This window comes from Panulirus ornatus, chromosome 17 (assembly GCF_036320965.1).
Source record: "Panulirus ornatus isolate Po-2019 chromosome 17, ASM3632096v1, whole genome shotgun sequence".
Taxonomy (NCBI): domain Eukaryota; kingdom Metazoa; phylum Arthropoda; class Malacostraca; order Decapoda; family Palinuridae; genus Panulirus; species Panulirus ornatus.
In genome coordinates, this window is record NC_092240.1 from 17,889,433 (window position 1) to 17,912,280 (window position 22,848).

At 41.7% G+C, this 22,848-nt stretch overlaps 1 protein-coding gene across 7 annotated transcripts in view; it reads left to right on the forward strand.

The window, feature by feature from the left end:
* Positions 1-22,848, forward strand: part of LOC139754593 (inositol hexakisphosphate and diphosphoinositol-pentakisphosphate kinase-like) — a 268,273-nt gene that overhangs the window by 178,808 nt on the left and 66,617 nt on the right. For 2 of the 7 annotated variants that reach the window (XM_071672002.1, XM_071672006.1), the window contains exon 1: positions 19,123-19,561. The exons of 4 other annotated variants lie outside the window; for them this stretch is intronic. In XM_071672002.1, the coding sequence (XP_071528103.1) occupies positions 19,511-19,561 (51 nt within the window). In that variant the 5' untranslated portion in view covers positions 19,123-19,510. Of the gene's footprint in view, positions 1-18,801; positions 18,933-19,122; positions 19,562-22,848 lie in introns of those variants that run through there. One more of the 7 variants, XM_071672004.1, reaches the window with a different exon arrangement.

Below are 22,848 nucleotides of genomic sequence, written 5' to 3' on the forward strand. Positions count from 1 at the left end.
TACCCACGATACAAATACAGTAAAGAAGGTTACTCAGGTTACCCAGCTCTCTGCACATAGACGCACACACAACGTCACAACACTTTATGACATTTAGTCCCAACCGGTGGACGTGGCCAGCTATCTGAGTGCTGCAGACGCTTCATAAAGGTCGACGGGATTCTTGGGGCAGTAAGTACATACACGCATTTACGGACCTCCGGGGTGCAGCGGTTAGCGTAACTGACCGTCACGCTTGCTTGGGTCGCCTGAGATTGAACCTACATAGGTTCGAGTTCTGGTCCCAGCAGCTGGTCTTAAGTCCACCCAGCTGTTCATCCTCTTCTTGGGTGTGGTCGATGAAATGGGTACCTGGCATAAGCTGGGGTGTGTGTGTGTGAATGCATACATACTTAGGAGTAAAAAGAAAAACAAGATGGTACACTTATACAAGGTTAAGAAATGGGGCAATACGAGTGTAAAACTCTCCTCGTAACTCAGATGGTAAGCACACACACACACACACACACACACACACACACACACACACACACACACACACACACACACACGGTGTTCCTGGACACCACTTGCAGATGGCAACACTACAAGCAGAAGTCACCTTCGAAGAAGCTGTGTCATCGTCAGCGAGAGAACTGTGTCGTTTGAAGACCTTCCCAGTCCTAAAAGGTCCACGTTACCCTTGCTTCCGCACACCTGGTGAAGACCAGGAGTCTCCTACCTCCCCACAGCCTGGGCTGGGCCCTGGCTGTGGGGTTGGGTCGTTTGGACGCCATACCCCGCAGGCTTACATAACCCCACAACCTGGCTGGTGTGGTGCACTTTGTAGGTACTTGTCCAGGGCACTTTTATACCTCACCACTGTGCCTCCCATGATGTGTCTGATGATTACATGCAAGATATTGAAGAGCCTGAGACCTCAGATGTTCAAGGTTGTCTCTCTTTCTTTGTGTGAATCTTGCTGCTTGTATTTCAGCGGGAGTATTTTGCAGTCTTCCATGCTTGTGGTGGCAGTAGGATGTTATTTGCGAGTAGTGTGGAGCGCATCTGTAGCATCATCAAAGTGATCGTGGTCTTGCATAGAATATATTACAAACATACAGAGATAAACATTATTGCTAGATGTTTATACTTTGAATCAGGTGGGTTATTGTGTTCTGGTGATCAAACGTTTGAAGGCAGAAAATGGCGTTACCGGACTCTGCCTGCTTGTGGTTGCGCCTCGAGTGAACAGTTACCTTAGATAAGGTCATACCGGCAGAGGTCAGCGTCGTTGAAGGACTTTTCACTCCAAAAGAGACCATCTTTTCCCAGCGACTAAATGTAGCGCAGCATTGAATCTGCTGGAACCCCTGGAGAAGGGAACCTGGGGTTATTTGATAATAATAATATCAACTCCATAAGAGGAATGGAGGTTATCTAGACGTCTGATGACATGGGTCATACGTCAGAGCCCATCAACACAACTTAGTGTTTAGTTCCGTGCGATCGGTGTTGAAATGGAAAATTCAATACGAAAAATATTTTCTTTGGTTTTGAAGGTGTGAAAACATATTCAAGAAATATAACAACAAATTTATTTCATAAGAAAAATCCAGAGAAGCATGTTGCAGCCGTGTTAGTTTCTTGAAATTTCCTTTTTGGGTCATGCGTCTACATGATAAGTTTGATCTTAGCAGCATTCAGTTTAAACAGTAATGTGAGAGCCATTGCAGACACACACACACACACACACACACACACACACACACACACACACATACACACACACACACACACACACACACACACACACATTTTAGGTTAGAGAGGTTGTGTATGAGCAGCCAGAAGGTGACTGACTTGAAATTCCATTACACCATAACTGTGTACACCATCAAGACAGTATGGTTTTCCCCTACAGATGTTATACAGGAGCACGATACGATAGTACAGGAGCCTCGGTCAAGGAAGGAAACTACTCACGAATTTATATTCTTGTTCTCGATTTTACTTGATTTAGGCTTTGTCATCATTACATCACTCATGAAAGTGAGGAAGTGATAAGGGCGCGTGAAGATAAGGTTAACCTGAGGCGTACTTGGTGTGTTCATTACTTGGGCTGGTGTGTGTTAACTGCTGTACCTTATCATCTTTCCACCTCGTGACATTCACCAGCAGGTGTCGATTCATCAGTTGGAGTGGAATATACTTCTTGAGATTTTTATCCACTGGATTTTGTGGATTCCATTTTGTCTTGTGCATATTTGAATGCACCAAATATCTGTAATATTCTGTATTTAAATTATTTTTTTTCCGTTTAACGCACAGGACAATTTGGACAAAAATTACATTACTTTAGAAAATGGTGTTTAATGATTCACATTTTTTATTACGTTTGTACAAATTGAGTCCAAGTATTGATAAAGCCGGACACATTATAGGGAATGCGTCAGTCGAGACCGTGACGTCATATCTGAACAAAAATCTTGCTGCCATATTTGATCCATACGTCATATATGTAAATAGATTCCTCTTATTCTGGTACATGAAGAATATTGCGTTTCTATGTTTTTAATAAGTTTTTTTTAAGATATATCGTTTGGTTACGTATTACAATAAGACTTTCATGACCAAAAATTGGTAAAAACTGTATCGTCCGTGGTTGTAATGTGTGAAAACAGACACCGACGAATATAACATTTGAATATATTTGATTAAGTTACTTTATATAAGTAATTCAAATGTAGCTGCATTTTTTTTTTTTTTCCAATTTAGTGCTCTGTAATAACTGGTTGAAGACAGAAAATGTGTTTTTCCTTTTCAATTACTCAGTGAAAGAATACTAAGTTAAAGAATACTAAGAGATAATGCATGCATGATCATAAATTTACCTTTTGTTTACGGTACATATCTCCTGCCAATATTGGTGTCTAGTTACAATGTACCTATGTCTAGTATTAGGGAACAGACGTCGAGAGATTCATACAGCATTGTGAGTTAGTGTGACAGAGGAACAGTCTTGTAGATAATTAGATTATTCCGTAGAAATTTTGAATTTGTTAATTCTAAATGATTACACAACTAGAGTTGGTAGGTATATCCTTTGTATCATACTGATAGATAAAGTTATGGTTATCGTACCTCTAGATTTTATTTTTTAGCTAACCCGAGCCATTTAACCTAACCTAACCTAACCCGAACCATTTAATCTAACCTAACCTAAACAAACGAAGACGTTTACATTCAGTCGTACAACGTTAACAACAGAACTTACTTATCGGAAACTAACCAGACTTATAATGTTCCCATAACAACGTAAGTCACCTCATTATATACACACAACATATAACTAGGTTTTCATGGCACTTATATATGCATGATCCTTACTGAAAAGTACGTTTTGGGCATAATGTGTTATGTAAAGATATGTGACTGCCAGCCCGTTTAAGAGAGATATGTAGTGTGGTAAATGAGCCGCATTAAAACAGTCTTACGCCTGTATGGTGATTGATTGTTGTTTGTTGTTGGACAGACCGTAGGCCAGTTCCACCTCCTTTACCCTCCCTCCCTCTTTTTGTTTTATTTAAGACTAGTTTTTCCAGAAACCTTGACTGTAGAGCAATTGAAATTCACTTGATTGAAAGGAAATCGTTGGTGGATATTGTGGTGATGCAGTGTGCTGTTCTCTACCTGCGAGAGGCATGGAAGATTCGTGGCGAGGTATGGTAACCTGTGGTACAGCTTAACAAAGTTTAGAGAAACGACTATTTAGAAATATATCTGGTGAACTACCAGGTTTTACATATAAAGAAAAAAGATTCTGTCCATTAACTACTTATGAGTTGTACATAAGGTTATTCTAACTGCAAAATGAATGAAAGAAACATAGATACGCTGCCAGGCTTCTGAACAGAGAGGCTCTGTTTGGTTGCGAGAAGAAATTCAGTTGTTTACAAGCTGCCATGAATAAGCAATCATCGTCGAAGATATAAAAAACTTGAACTGTACTTACTCAAGGAGTAGTGGGAACGTTATCGTTCTTCACCACCTGCACTTTGCAGCCAATCAGTGTGGAATTATTTGATGAAATAAATAGCTGCAAAGTGCAGACGGTGAAGAATGATAACGTCCCCACCACTCCTTAAGTAGAGTTAAACTTTTTTACATCCTCGACGATAATTGCTTGTTCATGGCAGCTTGTAAACAGATGAATTTCTTCTCGCAAACAAAGATAACCTCTCTGTTAAGAAGTTTGGCAGCGTATTCATCTTTCTTTCACTCGTTTTGCAGTTAAGATAACCTTAGGGTGTTATTTCAAAGTGCAGCTCATAAGTAGTCAATGGACAGAAAGATTTGTTTTCGATGTGTAGAATTTGGTAGTTCACCAGAAAAATCTAATGTTGAATGATAGTTTCTGTAAATTTGGTTAAGTTGCGCCACAGGTCTCCAGTTATCATACCTCACAACATATTCTCCATCCCTCTTGTAGGTTGGGATACATCACTGATGTAATTATATTTCTCCTTCACTTCACACCTGACCTCCAACAGACTTTTTTTTTTTTTTTTGAGAGTGAGGTTGGTAACAAGAGGTGCCGTGTCTTGTGGATGTACAACCTGTGATGTGTGGAAAGAGATGTATTGGAACGGCACTCCCAGCAATACACGTCGTAAGTGGCTGTGATGCCAAGAGCACATTGGCAAGGAAAAGAAAACTGACCTCTTATAACCGTACAACAGCATCCAGACTTCCTTGGCATTTTCCAGGAACAAGGGAAATCAACTTATGTTGAGTATTACACAGATGAGAGACGAGAACATATCACGTGCCTCCTGTACCGAAGCTCATACACCACTGACGCCAGCATATGATACTGCATCATGAGAAACATTTGTGATAGGTTCACTACCAAGCCAGGGATGTTGCTGTGAAGCTGCGATCGAGGAGACATTAGTCTTCACCCGCCCAACAGTGTGCATGTGTAGAGAGCGGATCACACCAAATCCTCATCTGGGACTAAGCAGGTCAGGCAGTCCCAATACTCCTCCACCGGAAGGAAACGTGTGGGAAGTAGCAGATGGAAACTGGAAGTTTATGTGGGCAGATGGTGATCTTAGGCCAAAGGAACTTGCGGAATTAATAATAGAGGAACCAGAGGAGAAGGACGGAGAAACTCCTGACCTTATGAACTTCACCGATATGATATTCGAGTCTGATAATGTTCCTGATGGAAGTTATGAGGATAAAGGGCGCTATACTGATATTGATTGTTTTGATTAATTCATTCCTCATATGTTAACAAATAACCATATAGTATTTTTTTAGGGATCTGTGTGTAAACGCAATTGCATAGGGAACCAATACGGAGGAAATTATATTAGGTTATGAATTGAAATCTCATAATTTTTGAGTTTTTCATAGACATGTTTGTTATGAAGAGAGAGCCTCCTGTACCACGCCTTCAATTAAGGCGACTCAGTAAGGCTTATTCGAACGAGACTGAACGTTCACTAAGGTAGTAGATTTTGGCTTGATCGATCAGGTTATATATAAACTATGCTGTATGATATTTAATGTGATTGTCTGCACAGAGATAGATTCTGTTAATGCTTAAGGGCGTTTATAATTGAAGAATACATGGGGAAAGCGTTTATTCTTTAAAAGAAAATGTATTGGAAATTATTATAGGCTGAGAAGCGACTGAACGTCTTGTATTCATGAAGATGTTGGAACGATGTAGGAGTTAACACGTTTCCGGTGAGATGATATTGCGAAGGTTGTGGTTGTATTAAGATCATAATTATCATGATCAAACTGTGAACTTCATTATGACTGGTGGAAAGATGATTGATCATCAGTTAGGGTGCAGTTTAACACAAAGGGCTAAGTCATGTGAACTTGTTGATACTGTGGCTGGTGTAGGGTAAGGTCGTCCTTGTGGTTAGTTATCATGGTGTAGCGAGGCCCCCCACTCATGTGTACTCTCACGTCGTGGTGTGGCCTGCTAGCGGTAAGCAGTACAACATGATAGTTATTATCACAGTTATCAAGGTAATGCGTAAAACTGAAGTGTGTTTAATATCTCCAGAGCTTAGTACATATGTAGGTCAACAATTGTAATCAGATCATGTACAAAATGCTCGTACCGGATTATATCAGCTCGTCTCCTTGGTCAATTAAGATATACTTTTTTCCCGAGGTTGCTTCACCATAGTGAGCAGCGATGTGGGAATTCGTCATTGGCTTCAATGTCGGCTCGTTTACCAGCTGCATTTTTTATTTCACGCAGCCTCACTTTAGTCTATAAGCAGTACAAGGGAAATGCGTAAAACATTAACTCATTCATATTCATTTTCAGTACACCAAAAAGATTATCAGGATTTTAGCTACATGAATACGTCATTGCGTGATTGCTGTTTGTGTGTCACGAGGAGTTTTACATTCATGTTACCTCATCTCGTAACCTAGCATATGTACCATGTCTTCACTCATGCATATACACTCACTCACATACCCCAACCTAAGCCAGGTACCCATTTATCGACCCCAAGGGGAGGATGAACTGCTGGGTTCGCTGAGGGCCGGCTGCCTCGTATAGATTGGAACCCGGTCTAGCCCGTGATTACTATTCCCATTTGTGTTTACTGGTTGTGTATTACGGAGAGAGAGTTTCACGTTCGTGCTGACCCGTCTCTTAACCTTGTATTTACGTACCATATTTGTACTCTTCTGTATAAGTGCACACGCATATACCCGAGCCCAAGCCAGGTTCCCTTTTATCCCTGAGAGAAAAATGAATACCTGTGCTGGGTGTAGACCGACTGCCATATCCAGGATTCGAAGCCATGCGGGTCCGACCATTTGCTGGACCGTGGACTCATGATCAGTAATGCTCGCCACTACACTACGAACGCCCGCGCGTATTGTACATAAAGAGTTTTACACACGTATTGTCCCGTCCCTTTGAGTTGTATATACCACGGATTAACCTAACACCAATTACCTATGCATCGATCCACACCGCCAAAGAGGAGCCGCCAGCCCCGGGATCTCGTGCGAGATAACTGATTCGCCAAATACAAGGAATAGGCAACATTCCCTCGTCAGGAGGAGCAACAGACTGGCTACTAACCTCTTATCTTCTTTCTCATTTTGCTTCTTTGTTGTCTTTCCTCAAAGTTTTGAAAAACATATTGAATGTGTGCATATATTTCATGCAGATTGAATTCATATGTAAGGTGAAAAAAATTGTGATTAAACGTATAGTTAATGTGGCGAATCGTATTAGGTACATCCAGAAAGCAAGGGTAACCCAAGTTTCGTGCGTGTTCTGTTAGTTATAACTTAATCTTCATAGGATATTTTCCACCTGTCAGTAACATGGTAATAGCCAGGTTGTTGGTTAGCGCACTGGTCCACAGAAGCAGACACGCTGTTTTACCGAGGTATCGTACATTTAAACGCTACATAGGTAAACAGATAATGTAAATGGACAAACACTGTATTTGATACAGCAGTATTTGCCACCATTACCTTTAGAAATTGTCTTCACGAGCCACTTATAGTCTAAATTCTCATTAAGCATGTAAAGAGAAATTGATGGTCATTTGAAGATATATTTCGCTTTTAAACACGCTGAATATCTGACGCGTAACAACATATCACATATTATGCAAATGTAAGAGAATTCGCTTTACGCCGGCCTTGTTATATTGGTAGGTCGCATAACAAAGTACTGAATTACTTCCCACGTATTCCCTGCGTGTCGTAGGAGGCGACTGAAAGGGGAGGGAGCGGGGGCTGGAGATCCTCCCCCCAGTTTATAATTTTCCAAAAGAAGGAACTGAGAAGGGGGCCAAGTGAGGACATTCCCTCTAAGGCTCAGTCCTCTATTCTTAACGCTACCTCGCTCACGCGGGATATGCCGAATATATATATATATATATATATATATATATATATATATATATATATATATATATATATATATATATGCTATCCCTGGGGATAGGGGAGAAAGAATACTTCCCACGTATTCTCTGCGTGTCGTAGAAGGCGACTAAAAGGGAAGGGAGCGGGGGGCTGGAAATCCTCCCCTCTCGTTTTTTTAATTTTCCAAAAGAAGGAACAGAGAAGGAGGCCAAGTGAGGATATTCCCCTCAAAGGCTCAGTCCTCTGTTCTTAACGCTACCTCGTAAACACGGGAAATGGCGAATAGTATGAAAAAAATATATATATGTGTGTGTGTGTGTGTGTGTGTGTATTTATTTATTTATTTATTCATTTTATTTATTTATTTATTTATTTATTTATTATACTTTGTCGCTGTCTCCCGCGTTAGCGAGGTAGCGCAAGGAAACAGATGAAAGAATTGCCCAACCCACCCACATACACATGTATTTACATAAACGCCCACACACGCATATAAACATACATATACATTTCAACGGATACATACATTTACATACACAGACATATACATATATACACCTGTACATATTCGTACATGCTACCTTCATCCATTCTCGCCACCACCCCGCCACACTTGAAATGGCACCCCCCCCCCCCCTCACCCCGTGAGGGTGCGTGCGTGCGAGGTAGCGCTAGGAAAAGACAACAAAGGCCACATTCGTTCACACACAGTCTCTAGCTGTCATGTGTAATGCACCGAAACCACAACTTCCTTTCTACATCCAGGCCCCGCAAAACTTTCCATGGTTTACTCAAGACGCTTCAAATGCCTTGGTTCAATCCATTGACATCACGTCGACCCCGGTATACCACATCGTTCCAATTCACTCTATTCCTTGCACGCCTTTCACCCTCTGTCGAATCTATCATATGCTTTCTCCAGATCCATAAATGCTACAGACAAATCCACCTGCTTTTCTAAGTATTTCTCACATACATTCTTCAAAGCAAACACCTGATACACACATCCTCTACCACTTCCGAAACCACACTGCTCCTCCCCAATCCGACGCTCTGCACACGCCTTGACCCTCTCAATTTATACCCTCCCATATAATTTCCCAGGAACACTCAACAAACTCACACCTCTGCATATATATATATATATATATATATATATATATATATATATATATATATATGAACTTGTAAACCACGAAAGAATGTGCAAAAATTTTATAAATAGAATTTTTTTTGAAACTTGTAAATGACGAAAGAAAGTGTTAAATATTTATAAATAGAAATTTATTTCAATCTTCTCTCATGCAGGTGAATATTAGTAGAAGTTGATTTGATTTAGATAGTATTATTTTCCATATGTTTCATAGTGACCTATATGGCGTACCCCATGTGATCCAATCAAATTGTAAGGTACCTGAGTGCCATGTCTCCCCAGGGCTTCCCCCACTGTCCTCACGTGTTCACTACCTTCCTAGATGTGACTCTGTTAACGTTTGTTGGTGTCTTTGTAATAAAAATTTGTCCTGTGATCTGTTACAATTTGCTCCTGAAGATTTGTTGATATACACGCTTAAATCTTTTTCTATCCCCCGTTTTATTTTTCCTTCGTGGTTTACAAGTTCATCTGTGATTGTCACGTGTCTGCTTCATGACTACGCCAGATATATATATATATATATATATATATATATATATATATATATATATATATATATATATATATACATACACACACACACACAGACGATTATAGTGCATATATATACAAGGCTACACTCCACGTATAAGCAGGGAAATATCAGTTACCTTTAAAGCAAGAATTTTTTTCCGTCTATTGACGATGATGCAGCTTTGTTATGGTGATTTGTTTCGCAGTGTTACCACTTGCAGGCTGAGTCCGGTAACACACACACACACACACACACACACACAATTTTCACATATGTTTGCCAATTTCCGGTTAATTACTTCTGTTGATCCGTTAGTTCTGTTTAGTGTAGAATGTAAGGTCTGTGTAGTTACGGGTGGGAAAGGCAGGGTGGAATGCGTGTTACTGCCCACCAAGTGTACGTCAAGCAGAAGCTTAGCTTTAACACCGTCACTATGATCGTCGCCCAGCTGTGGCGGGTTCTATGATGGACCGGTCTCAGCTTCCTGGATTTGTTAGGGTTGGCCAGAGTTGGTGTGGCTCCCCTTATCTAGATGCCCAGCCTGGCACAAGTCCTCGGGCCTGCTCGATAACAGTAGATATTACAACCTGATACTCACCTTCCCGGCCAGTGTTGTTAATGGGGCAGCATTTTACCCTTCGTGCCGGTGGTGTTGACCGTTGTTTAGTTTTGTCTTATGAACATCATCACAGACAACACCATACTGCTTCCGCCTACATACGTTATTGCAAGTTTTTGCATTGCCACCATCACGGTACCATAGGCGTCTGGCTCAGCACTAGACGCCAGCATCACGTCCCACTTTTTAATACTTTTTTTATCATTACACTGTACTGTTAATACATTTTTTTTATCAATACACTATGCTGTTAATACATTTTTTTTTTTTTTATCAAGAGACATGCATGGGTGCGTTATGTCACAAGTGGCAGTGCACTGTCCCTTGTCTGCTGGAGCACTTGGCAAGTGGGGCAACCTTGGCTCGGTCTGAAGCAATTCCTGCAATACCCACGTGGCTTTGTTTTGGCTGGCTTGTGCTCAGTCACCCCGGCAGCGGCTTCATGACTCGCAGTAACACATGCACGTTGTGGTTTCCATGGTGTTTGAGGCGTCCAACACCTTTGATGATTACTTATTTTATTATTTCATTCTCATTACTTTTTCATAGTGCTATTATAGTCAGGGTTTGTAACGCTGCGGTTACGGTGAGGTGTGGTTCCTAAATACATGGGTTACAGTATCTTCTGATCATTATGTAACTACGGTTCCCGTTGCAACGTAAGTGAAGCATGTATCGTTGCACCATCCTCGCAACTTACCCTGCTAATTGTGTGTTGCTGCCAGGGTAGGCAACGCTCTTGACCTATTTACAACAGCAAGAACTCGGCCAGTTTCCGCTGATTGCTAGCTTGGCCTTGCTAGTGGCGCCAGCGGGGAGGTTTGGCCATTAGGGGTCCTAGTTTACAGTCAAACCACTAGATGTACAGAGTGAACTTTATGGTTTCTATGGTTGGATGCCTTTTCTGAATTGCCCATATATATATATATATATATATATATATATATATATATATATATATATATATATATATATATATATATATGGGCTATAGATAGGGTTATGCGGAGGAGTGTGGATGTGTTGGAAATGGAATGTTTGAAGACAGTATGTGGTGTGAGGTACTTTAATTGAGTAAATGATGAAAGGGCAAGAGAGATGTGTGGTAATGAAAAGAGTGTGGTTGAGAGAGTAGAAGAGGCTGTATTGAAATGGTTTGGTCACACGGAGAGAATGAGTGAGGAAAGATTGACAAGGATATGTGTGTTAGAGGTGGAGGGAACGAGGAGAATTGGGAGACCAAATTGGAGGTATAAGGATGGAGTAAAAAAGATTTTGAGCGATCGGGGCCTGAACATACAGGAGGGTGAAAAGTGTGCAAAGAATAAAGTGAATTGGGACGATGTGGTATACCGGGGTCGACGTGCCGTCAGTGGATTGAACCAGGGCATGTGAAGCGTCTGGGGTAAAACCATGGAAAGTTTTGTGGGGCCTGGATGTGGAAAGGGAGCTGTGGTTTCGATGCATTAGACATGACAGCTAGAGACTAAGTATGAACGAATGTGGCCTCTCTTTTTCGAAGCACTACCTCGCGCGCGCATTGGGGGAAGGGGGGGGGGTGCTGTTTCATGTGCTGTGGGGTGGCGACGAGAATGGATGAAGGCAGCGAGTATGAATATGTACTTGTGTAATATATATATATATATATATATATATATATATATATATATATATATATATATATATATATATATATATAGATTTTCGAAATGAATGATTTGCTATAGGTGTTTTTCTGTCGTGCGAGTAATAATTGTCGGGAAGATAATCTACACTACTATAATGGAATGTAGAGGACCTGAACAGTGACATTTGGTCGAGGATATAACTTGGTCCCAGTTTCCAATGCATCAGTAGGTACCGTTGGTTGATGCAGATTACGCCTTTCACTTTCCGTTTTTGCACTTGTTCATATATTACGTAAAAACTCGTTATACAGCATGACGGTTATAACGATGATGTGTCCCTACATTTGGTTAACTGCACAGCTCGTGATGATAGGCTTGGGTCGGCCCGTCTCCTACCTGGATCTGTAGACCTCATCATTTTCATAAGACTCTATTGCTGTATCTCCCACGGTGATCCTGAGAAATATTACCGCCGCAGTTGTAATAGTGGCTGTTCGTTATTATTTTGTTTCATATTATTATTGTTGTTATGATTATTAAGCTGGATTTTTTTGTTTTATGTACTGAAAGGAATGTACTTTTGGAAGTATATTCCATTCCTGAAAAGCGGATTGACTTTAGTAGAGGTAGTGTTAGGAAAAATATCTGTGTTGGTTTATATCAAACAGCATGAGGGGTTGTGCTCTAAGGTGTATGGGTTGTGTAAGTACCTTGCTCGTGTATGTAAGAGCTTGATAGTACTTGTAAGGAGCTGCGGGGGTTTTACAGGGAGTCCAAGATGGTTTGTATGATGACTGCTCTTTTACGAAAGGGACTTGATGGATTTTTGGCTGTGTACAGTACAATCGTTTTGATATGAAGGCTCACTGACTTTGTAGGAATGTTGATGAGACGATTTAAAGTCTTTTGAGTCAGATGATGTTTGTGAATATGATATTGTGCGGAGGAGTGTGGAAATGCGTAAGGGAGTATGGGATTTTGGAGATGAGTGTGGGGGATGTGGGATTGTGCAGGAAGGTGTGGGAAAGTTTAGGGAGTATGGGATTGTGCAGAGGAGCCTGGAATCCTGCAGAATATGAGATTGTATCGGGTAGTGTGGGATTTTGCGGAGGAGTGTGGGATTTTATGGCCTACAAAGGGTTGTACAAAGGAGTGTGAGATAATGCAGATGAGTGTGGGATTCCAGAGGGTAGTGTGGGATTATACAGGGAAGTAAGGGATTATGTACAGGAGTTTAGGATTGTACAGCGGGTCTGGGATTGTACAGGGTGTTTAGAATCGTGAACTGGAGTGAGGAATTCTACAAAGGAGAGTAGAATTGTACGGGAGAGTGTGATATTGTACAGAGAAATCTGAGATTGCACGGAGAGTGTGGGATTGTGGAGGGAGTGGGATGATGCGGGGAAATTTGGAATTGTACAGGGAAGTATGAGGTGGTGCAAAGGGGTGGCATTGTACCTGGGATGTGGGACTGTGCTGAGGAAAGTGGGGTTATGAAGAGCAGTGTGGAGCTGTGTAAGTGAGTGTGGGATTGTGCGGAAGAGTGTGGGATTATGCGGGGGAGTGTGTGGTTGTGCAGAGTAGTTTAGGATCGCGTGAGTGGGTTGGTAGGGCTGCAGGTCACGGGTGACGTTGCCATGGTCGTGACGAGAGGTCGCCAAAGTGTGGGAGGCCTGGTGAGCTGTGTACGGATGACCATATGGGGAATGATGCGGCCTGGGGAGGCAAGAGCGGGGAGAAAAGGGGGAAGGGGTGATAGGAGGCAAGAGCAAGAGTCGGGAATAAGGTGGTGAAATGGGAGGGAAGAAGGAAAATTGGAAGAAGTTTGGATGGAAAAGGAGAGAGGGAAAGTGACTGAAGTGACAAGTGGGAAGATTGGGTGTGGGAGTGTGTGGAAGGGACGGCAAGGAAGAGGAAAGTGGTGAGAGGAAGGAGACAGATGGTGGGAAAGAAGGTGAGGGGTGGGAGGGGAAGAGTAAAGAATGAGTGGGAAGGGAGATGGAGGCAGCGGAAAGGAAGAGGCAAGGGGCAGGAAGGAAGAGAAAAGGGTTGGAACGGAAGAAGGATGGGCCGGGCAGGAAGAGGGAAGGGGTATGAAGAAAGATGGAAAATGCGAAAACGAATAAAGATGGGGCTAGACGTAAGTAGGAGGGGTGAGAAGGAAAAAAGGAGGGATCAGGAGGGAATGAGGGTGGGAAGGTATTACTAGGAGGCTGGAAGGGTTAGGAAGGAAGTAGGAGGAGTTGGGAAAGAAGAAAGAGAAGGCAGGAATTAAGAGGGGGTGCAGGGAAGGGAGACGGGTCGGGAAGGAAGAGTAAGGGAGCAAGAAGGGAGAGAGAAGGGACAGGCTGGAGGAAAGAAGGGTTAGGGTGGAGGAGGGAAAGGGTGGTTAGGAAAGATGGAAGGGGCAGGAAGTAAGAGGCACGGAGGCGACAGGAGTGAGAGAGAGAGAGAGAGAGAGAGAGAGAGAGAGAGAGAGAGAGAGAGAGAGAGAGAGAGAGAGAGAGAGAGTGGGGGGGGGGGGGATACATCTGGATTCAAACAGCTACAGACCCCTGGGTCAGTGTGAGGCTGCTGTGGTAGTGGAAAAGAATAGAAAATCATTGATGAATGTGGAGAACTAGAGAGACTTACAGATTTTTCAAGGAGGAAGTCCTGTATGCTTATCGTATGGCTGAGGGAAGTGTAAATAATGTTAGCCGTGGATGTGAAGCAAAATATTTATCATGTCTATTCCTTCTAATTCACGGGGAAATGAAACACGATAAGTTCCCATGTGCACTTTCGTGTAAGGATCACATCAGGGGAGTTACAAGAAAGAGAAAAAGTCAGTTGATATACAAGGAAGCGACGTAGCTAGGACGCCATTTGGTAAACAGTCTTATCATGTCTATGTTTCAAAGTATTTATGGCATTGCTTTCAACTACACTTATTGGTAAATCGTTCCATATGCTCATAACTCTGTTGAAGAAAAAGCACTTTGCCACATTTGAGTAAAACGTTTGCCCACGAGTTTATATCCATACTACGAGTGACAGCTGACAAATATATCCTTAAGTAGCTCATGAGATCAAGGTTATCGAAGCCTTTAATGAGTTTGTATAATTGTATTACATCACCTCTGAACCTCCTTTTTTTTTTCGAAGCGAAATGAAGTCAGTTGTTTTCTTCTGCTCTCATAGTATTTGTTTCTCATTCAGTGAATCACCTTTGTTGCTTGTTTCTGTTCTGTCTTCATCCTCTGTATTCTTTCCTCAAAGAAGGGTGACGAAAAGTGACGAAAATTGGTCACAATATTCCGGATAGGGACGCAACAGAGATTTGTAAAGAGTGAGAATGATATCTTGAGACTAATTCGATCCGTTTTCATCTGGGAAGTTAAGTCTACGTTCACAGTCTCTATGTCTTCGTAAAAGTAAACTTTCTGTTAATGGTCACTGTTGTGAATCTGATTTACTTCCACGGTGTGTCGCTAACATTGTAGTTAACTTACTTAGGTAATAGTATTGGACTATCGCATTATACGTTGTATCACGTATCCGTATATCTGAACAATAAGTTTTAACATCGACTTGTATCTGACTGTAGGGGTTAAGCTTACGGTTATATTGGGATAATGGTGAAGGGGAAGACATAGAGACTTACCTTTGAGTCCAAGAATTGTGTTGGCCTTTTTTATTGCTTCTGTTCACTGTTTACTTGGCTTTGGCTCACTAAAGATTATCACACCCAAGTTCTTTTCCCCTTTTTCCTTTTGTATCTCAACAGAATTCATATTATAGCTTTTACCTTTTCATTTTTACTGCTGATGTGTAAAACTTTGCACTTGTCTGTCTTAAAGTTCATTTACCATTAATTAGACCATTCCATTAGTTTGCCTATGTCAGTCTGAGGCTGCAGTTCAGTTTCTATTGTAGATTTATTTTCCAACTTAAAATCGTCCACGAATTTAGATTGTATGTTGCTTCAGCTGGACTGTAGATCAGTCTTGCCTGGTAAGTGTATTTCTAGTAAGTCTGATAACGTGGATGGGTTTATTTGGTGGAATTAGACCCGGTCTGTCTTACACACAGCCCAAGGAAACAGAGAACGGATGTAGACGGTTGTGGCACTAGGAAAATAACCCACCGACTGATGTACTTTATGTTGAAGAGATCCATTCCTTCCATTGTGAAGCAAGTGGATGCATGTTGGTTTGCACCTGTCCCTCCATGTGTTTGTATTGTGTGTTCGATCGTTCATCAGATAAGAAATATACAATATAGTTTGTGTCTTCAGCTGCTCCTGCGGATATTAATGGATCAAACTGAAATTATGCTTGTGTGTTCCATGTTGCAGATGTGCATGGAACTTTATGTAAATTGGCTATTTGTGAAGATTAACAAAAATCATGAGTTGAGCTGCGTGTATAGGTATATGCAGGAACTGTTTTCTCTGATCACCTCTCACAGTTGTCATTGGATGAAACTGAAACCGCACATCTGTCACATACTTACTGATAATGGGTGGATGTGTGACCACATGGTGACCAGAAGTGAATTTTTTACAAAAACTGTTTCATTTTGTTTTTCACTTCTTTGTGGCCGACATGGCACTAGCAAATCATGCCTCAATCAGAGGCCATCTGGGATGAAAGGAATAAAATGAGAGACGAAGACATTTGAATTTAATCACAGCTCTGCAGGTGTTCGTACACCTGACTCTTAAAGGCAGGAATGGCGTGGGAAGAGGGATTGAAGAAAGGAGGAAGAGAACACCACAGCTGAGCTCTTCTAGGAAAGAAGTTATCATAACGGTCAGCCTTCAAGTGGCCGGTCTTCACAATGAAATTGTAGAGAGGATCAACCACACTTTTTCCACGGGTCCAGGATTTTGAGGGCGGGTACAAGTGCAGACATCTCAGGAGAACAATAGTGAAAATGATATGTGGAGAACAGAGAGAGAACTGCAACGTCATGGCGTACAGCGAGGAATGGTTGAAGAGCCGTGATGCCTGGAGAATAAATGAAACGTAAGGCATGTGATTACAGTCTGTGTAATGTAAAGGTTAAGGAAAGGCCACCCCTGATGTATAAGCCGTACTTCATCCTAGGGCAAACAACATATCTTTAGATATGAGTTTGCTCCTCAAGAAATATGATCACGGCTTCTCTACACCGCCACTAGCTTTTGAGAAGCAGATTTTGTGATCTTGATTATTTGGGGTTTCGAGGATGGAGTGGTGGGGGATGTCGGTATGGCCAATGTATTTATGTTATTACTGGGTTGAATTGTGGTGTTTTGAAGTTGAACAGAGGGAAAAGAACGAAAGAGATGTGGGGAGAAATTGCGTTTTAAGGATAAGGTTCAGTAGGTTACTGGTTTCCCATCCTGAGATGCTGCTCAAGTCCGATATGAGAGAGGAAATATTGTCAGTACGAAAAAGATAACGAGTGTTTGAATGAAGAAGGGAGGGCAGATGAGTTGAAATGTGTGAAGTAAAATCATCAGAATAAGAGTCGATAGTGCTGGAAGTTAGAAGAGAGATCATTTACTGAGAGTAGGCGATAAGATAAGACGCAGAGGAACTTCACTGTTGGTGTATGGTAGGAGGGGGAACTCGCTTCATCAGCGACTACAAAGACTTATGTCACACTCTGTCGAACGCTTTGGAAATAGCAAGGGCTACTGCAGGAGTCTCACCTTAAGAGAGGTACCAATAGGGGTGAGTCACATAGGAGAGAAGGTCTTAGCAGAGCGAAATCCAGTTTTGTGATGAGAAAGGAATGGCGCTCAGTTTCGTTAATATAAGAATACTTCCCAGTCCTATGTTGTCAGGAATAAGCAAACTATGCATGGTTTAGGTATTCTGGCTCGATGCTAAAGTTGCAGCCTTGCTACCAGTTATGTGGGTAGTGAGGGCAGTCGCTTGCCACTCGTAGTTATGTGGGTAGTGAGGGCAGTCACTTGCCACTCGTAGTTATGTGGGTAGTGAGGGCAGTCACTTGCCACTCAAGTTTCTCTCGCGACTGCAGAATAACTACTTAGTGCGCTTAATGTTGAGCTCAGACGATCCTTTTTTTTTTTTTTCCCCTGGTTTGCCTCTCCCTCTGTTGCTTCTTAACCTACTCTCTTTCTCTCTCTCTCTCTCTCTCTCTCTCTCTCTCTCTCTCTCTCTCTCTCTCTCTCTCTCTCTCTCTCTCTCTCTCTCTCTTTCTCTCAACTTCCTAACCTTTCCTTTCCTTTCACTTTTTCTCCATCCTGTACTGTTTCTTGCTTTCTCCTTTCTTTCTATCTCCTTCCCACTCTTTTCTGTCATTCTTTTATGAATCTGCCTCTTTTTTTTCCAGGAACAATACTGATGTCAATAACCGGAGCATATTGCTCGGGAGAAAAGAATATGAAGTGGTGACGTTTCACAGGCCAGCGCAGAGACATGGATAGATTTTACTTTATACCAATATAGCATGCTGCACCTGCGGTAGATTTATATGGAGACTTGCCAGAAGCAAGCCTAGTCTAGTCAGATCCGGCATGCCACAGTGAGAAATCAGTTTAATCCGTGTATGTGCCATCCCACATGCTACTTACCACCACACGTGCTGTGGCCTGGGCAGGACGCTACAAGTCTTGAGCGTATAGGTAAACAAGTTAGGGTTAACTCAAGAAGGAGGCTTCCTGTAGTTGTAGTAAGAGCCTCGTGTTTTCAACACATACACTTAGATTTACAGCGACCGGTTTAGTTTGCCGTGTTGCTTGACCTGCCTCCAAAAGTGAAAAAAAAAAAGTAGATTCGCAATAATGTTCGAACACGATGTTTATGTCATTTTAGAGAGGGAGGGAGTTTCAACGGACCCAAATTAAGTGCACAGTACTATGCCGTGTATCAGCAATTAACCTTGTGAAGTTCCTCTCAGTCATCCCGCCAACATCGCCATTTAGCCTGATAGCATTATCTAAGCTGGTCTCACTTCACTCTGCCCCATCATCACAGCTGCTCAGGTGAGGGCGGCAGGCGAGAGAACACCCGTTGCTGTGGTGCGAGGAGCGCCGTGACACTGAGCCAGCTGGGCCTGAACGTGTTGCTGATGCTACTTAGTTGTTGCAGTGCAGGAAATATGGTATCACTCTTGCATCACCTTTTTTATTTTTAATTTCTTCGCTATTTATTTTTCCCATAATGTCTTGTAGAATTGACTTGCGTATTCATAACCGTAGAAATAATCTTTTTGTCTATTAAATTCCCGTAACAATGAGCAAGGTGGCACCTCATGCAAGGCCACCTGTAAATACGTCTGCAGTAGGAACGTGTAGCTCAGTCGAGAGTTGGGTGGCGAAGAGAAAGGTTGTGCCGATGTTTCCTGTCAAGAGAGTCTCTCCGTGTGGGATTGCTTGACTTGAACTGGCTGCTGACTCTGCTTTTGAAGGATATCTTCTAACGCTTGTAGTCTTCATGGATTCTGGAAGCGGATGGAATTGATCTTTCTCCTCTGTCGCTGTTTTATGAAAGCCATAACCACCCATGTGAAGAACGTTAAATGTTGGTGATTGAGAAGACTTCGGAATGTGACGAGTGCAAATTTTGAGTGTTGAGACTGAAGCTAAGATAAATTCAGAGTTGCTTTAGAATATTGACATTTCGCAACTGCGCGAAACAAATTATAGCATACACTATATTCCGGAGGAATAATCAGACACAATGATTGAAAAACGGAGTCGCAAGTTCGAAAGAAGACTAAGTAGAGTTTCGGTGTGTTATACTTCTATTTTCTTTTATTCTAGATAGTTTCAGAGGGTAAATATTGTGTCTCTAATGTACAGTGTTTCCGGGTAAGTCCTTCAGTTTTGTAAGAAGTTAGTGTTATTAATGTTTTTCACAAGAAAAAATTGTAAAACGGATTGTAAGATCTCTACAAACCTTTTACATTGATATGCTTGAAACCTATGTGTCAGCGGATGGGGAGGTAGTGTCTGTCATAATGGGGTCCTCTCCTGTGTAGCTGTAGATCGGTAAGGCCCTTGAACCTTTAACTGTTTGGGCATGAAAGCGCAATTCTCAAGTATGATGGCCTGGATTATGACCTGAACTTGAGGGTCAGGTCTCAGGCCAAGCCATCATACCTAAGGGTCGTACCGTCGTGCTCAAGGGTCATACCGTCATGTTCTAGGGGTAAAAATTCTGACGATAGTTTCCGTACATGCCTGAAACTTTGTGGAACTTTCCCTCTGGCAAGTGATGCTGCACCTGTTGTGCTGGGGAATTGTTGACGTGCCCCAGACCATGTGCACGGAACTAACTGGTACGGAGGATAGTTCTTTTTTATAAGTAATGAACTCGTTGAACATGGTGGTGAATGTTGGTGAATGGTGTTAGTATATGATATGCGGTCAAAGTGGAACATTTCGAGACGGATTTTTATATTTTTACCAAAATGCATGTTTGTCAAAAGTACATGCACTTCCATTTTTCTCGTGTGTGTGTGTGTGTGTGTGTGTGTGTGTGTGTGTGTGTGTATTTCTAGTGTCACAACTTTTAAAACTTATGTTTGCTGTGGGTAGTCATAATTTCATCATTCAGTTCATTACATTGATCCACACCCCATACTTTAAAAGTATTTTACTCATATTTTCTTTGTTTATTGGTAGATTTCATTTTCTGGCCGTAGGTTGTTCTTTCCTTTTAGCTTTCAAATGATTGTTCACTTTTGATGTCAAACATGTTTAAAAACTTTAAGGTTGTCACCCCTTCTTCTCTTTCATTGTTGAACAACCTTAAGGCCTCTGACTACTCGATGTAGCTCAGTTGTCTTAATTCTGGCACTATGTTTGTTACCCTCCTTTGGATGTTTTCTATTAGTTCTTTGTGTTTTTCAAAGTATTGTGATCAAGCTTCAGAAACATATTCCACAATCGCCATTACTTTATATTCACTCGAGGTTAATTTCATCAACCATGATGTATCAGACCAACTTTGAAGTTTAGTATGTAGGGCAGGTCCAGTTACGGCAATCCTCTTCCCTCTACACTGCCCTTATAACTTTGTGTTGTGTGCGTAATTATGTATTTTAACGTTACATGGAGGGAGTTCTACGCTAAGAGGCCCCATTTTTTGAAAAATCTCTTTTGTATAAACGTTAATTTGTTCACTTAAACACGAAACGTTTCCTGACCTGAATTGAAATTACTTGTAATTTCTTGATCAGATGGTGTACCAGCCGCTGTATCTGATGTGTTTGAAATTCGTGATAGCTAGAAAATATGAACGTTAAATGTTATATATATATATATATATATATATATATATATATATATATATATATATATATATATATATATATATATAATTTTTTTTGTCGCTGTCTCCCACGTTAGCGTAAGGAAACAGACGGAAGAATGGCCCAACCCACCCACATACACATGTATGTACATACACTTCCACACACGCACATATACATACATACCTAAACATTTCACCGTATACATGTATATACATACACAGACATATACATATATACACATGTACATAATTCATACTTGCTGCCTTTATTCATTCTCGTGGCCACCCCGCCACACATGAAATGACCCCCCCCCCCCCTCCCCACGCACGCGCGCGAGGTAGCGCTAGGTAAAGACAACAAATGACTTTTCATTGGTTTACCCCAGACGCTTCACATACCCTGGTTCAGTTCATTGACAGCACGTCGACCCCGGTATACCACATCATTCCAATTCACTCACTGTAGGGGATATGTGGTTATCAGCCCTGTGAGTGTCACCATACATGACGGCGGTCGGTCGGTCCTCTGCAGTGTTTTGTTGGTGACTTAGGACACCGGTCGGCATTCGTAAAAGATGAAGCACGCCGGGTTATGATGTTTTAGTCACTGACCTGAATAGAGGGTCAAATCAGTGACTATACGCCATCATACCTTAGGGAACCATTGTCGTGCTCAGTGGTCCAGCTGTCATGATCAGGACATTAATTTGGTTGCGCTCCCTTACTTGTTTGGTTTGGAGGTTCTTTATTCCTTCGTTTGCAACGAGTACTTAGAGAATGACCATTCACTGCTGAATTACTTGATCTAATATGTTCTAACCAGTGTAAGTGAAGGAAGTTCAAGAGACGTTTATTATTATATTATAGTGAGAGGATTAGGGGTAATTGTTTGGTGTTGGGGCCTTATGGTTGGGGGCACTTGGCTGGTCAGTTTTTCTTGGGGCATGGGCCACATGCATAGTGAGTGTATGTGGTCTTAGAAGAAGTTGTTAAAGATTTTTCGGTTGGTGGATGTAACTTACGTTGACCTCCCTGGGAGTAGATAGGCCTAAAGACCAAACATCCAACCAACCGTGTTTTGTTCAGTATGGCTGCCGACAACATAATATATTTCTTTCTTGCATGGCGCCGTAAAATATGAATGATATTTGTATCTTCTGAACTGATCGTTGAAGGGAAGGGGTAAGGGTGGCGGGAAAGCAAAATCTGAGTTATTTGATATCGGATAGGGAAGGGATAAGGGTAATGGAGAAACGTCATTTCCTGAACTATTTAATGTGAGGGAAGGGGTAGTTAGTGATGGGGAAACACCATCTACCGAACTGTTTGGTGACAGAGAAGGGATTGGTGACAGGTAAAGGCAACAGTAAGTGAGAGTACCTGAGGCAGATAAAAGAAAGCCCGTTGAACCATGTACTTGTCATCTGTTTATTATTGTTTCAATCTATTCCTATTTCTGATTTAGGTAGATGAAATAATGGATGGAAGAGTAAGACGGCTCTCTGTCCTTTACTTCCTACGGCATCAGCAGCTGGCAGGGAAAACAATGGAAGAAAACCATACATTGAATTTAACAGGACATAACGAAAGGGAAAACCAGACCAGAAAATAACAGATTACTACATTGCCGTCATCTGCCGTATTGAAGTATATTATGTGGGTCTGGAGTGAGAAAGATGAATTAATGCATTTGTATGTTTTTCGTTGTATTCATTTATTAGGTACCTGTGAAATTTTGTCTGATGGATTATTGGAAGTTT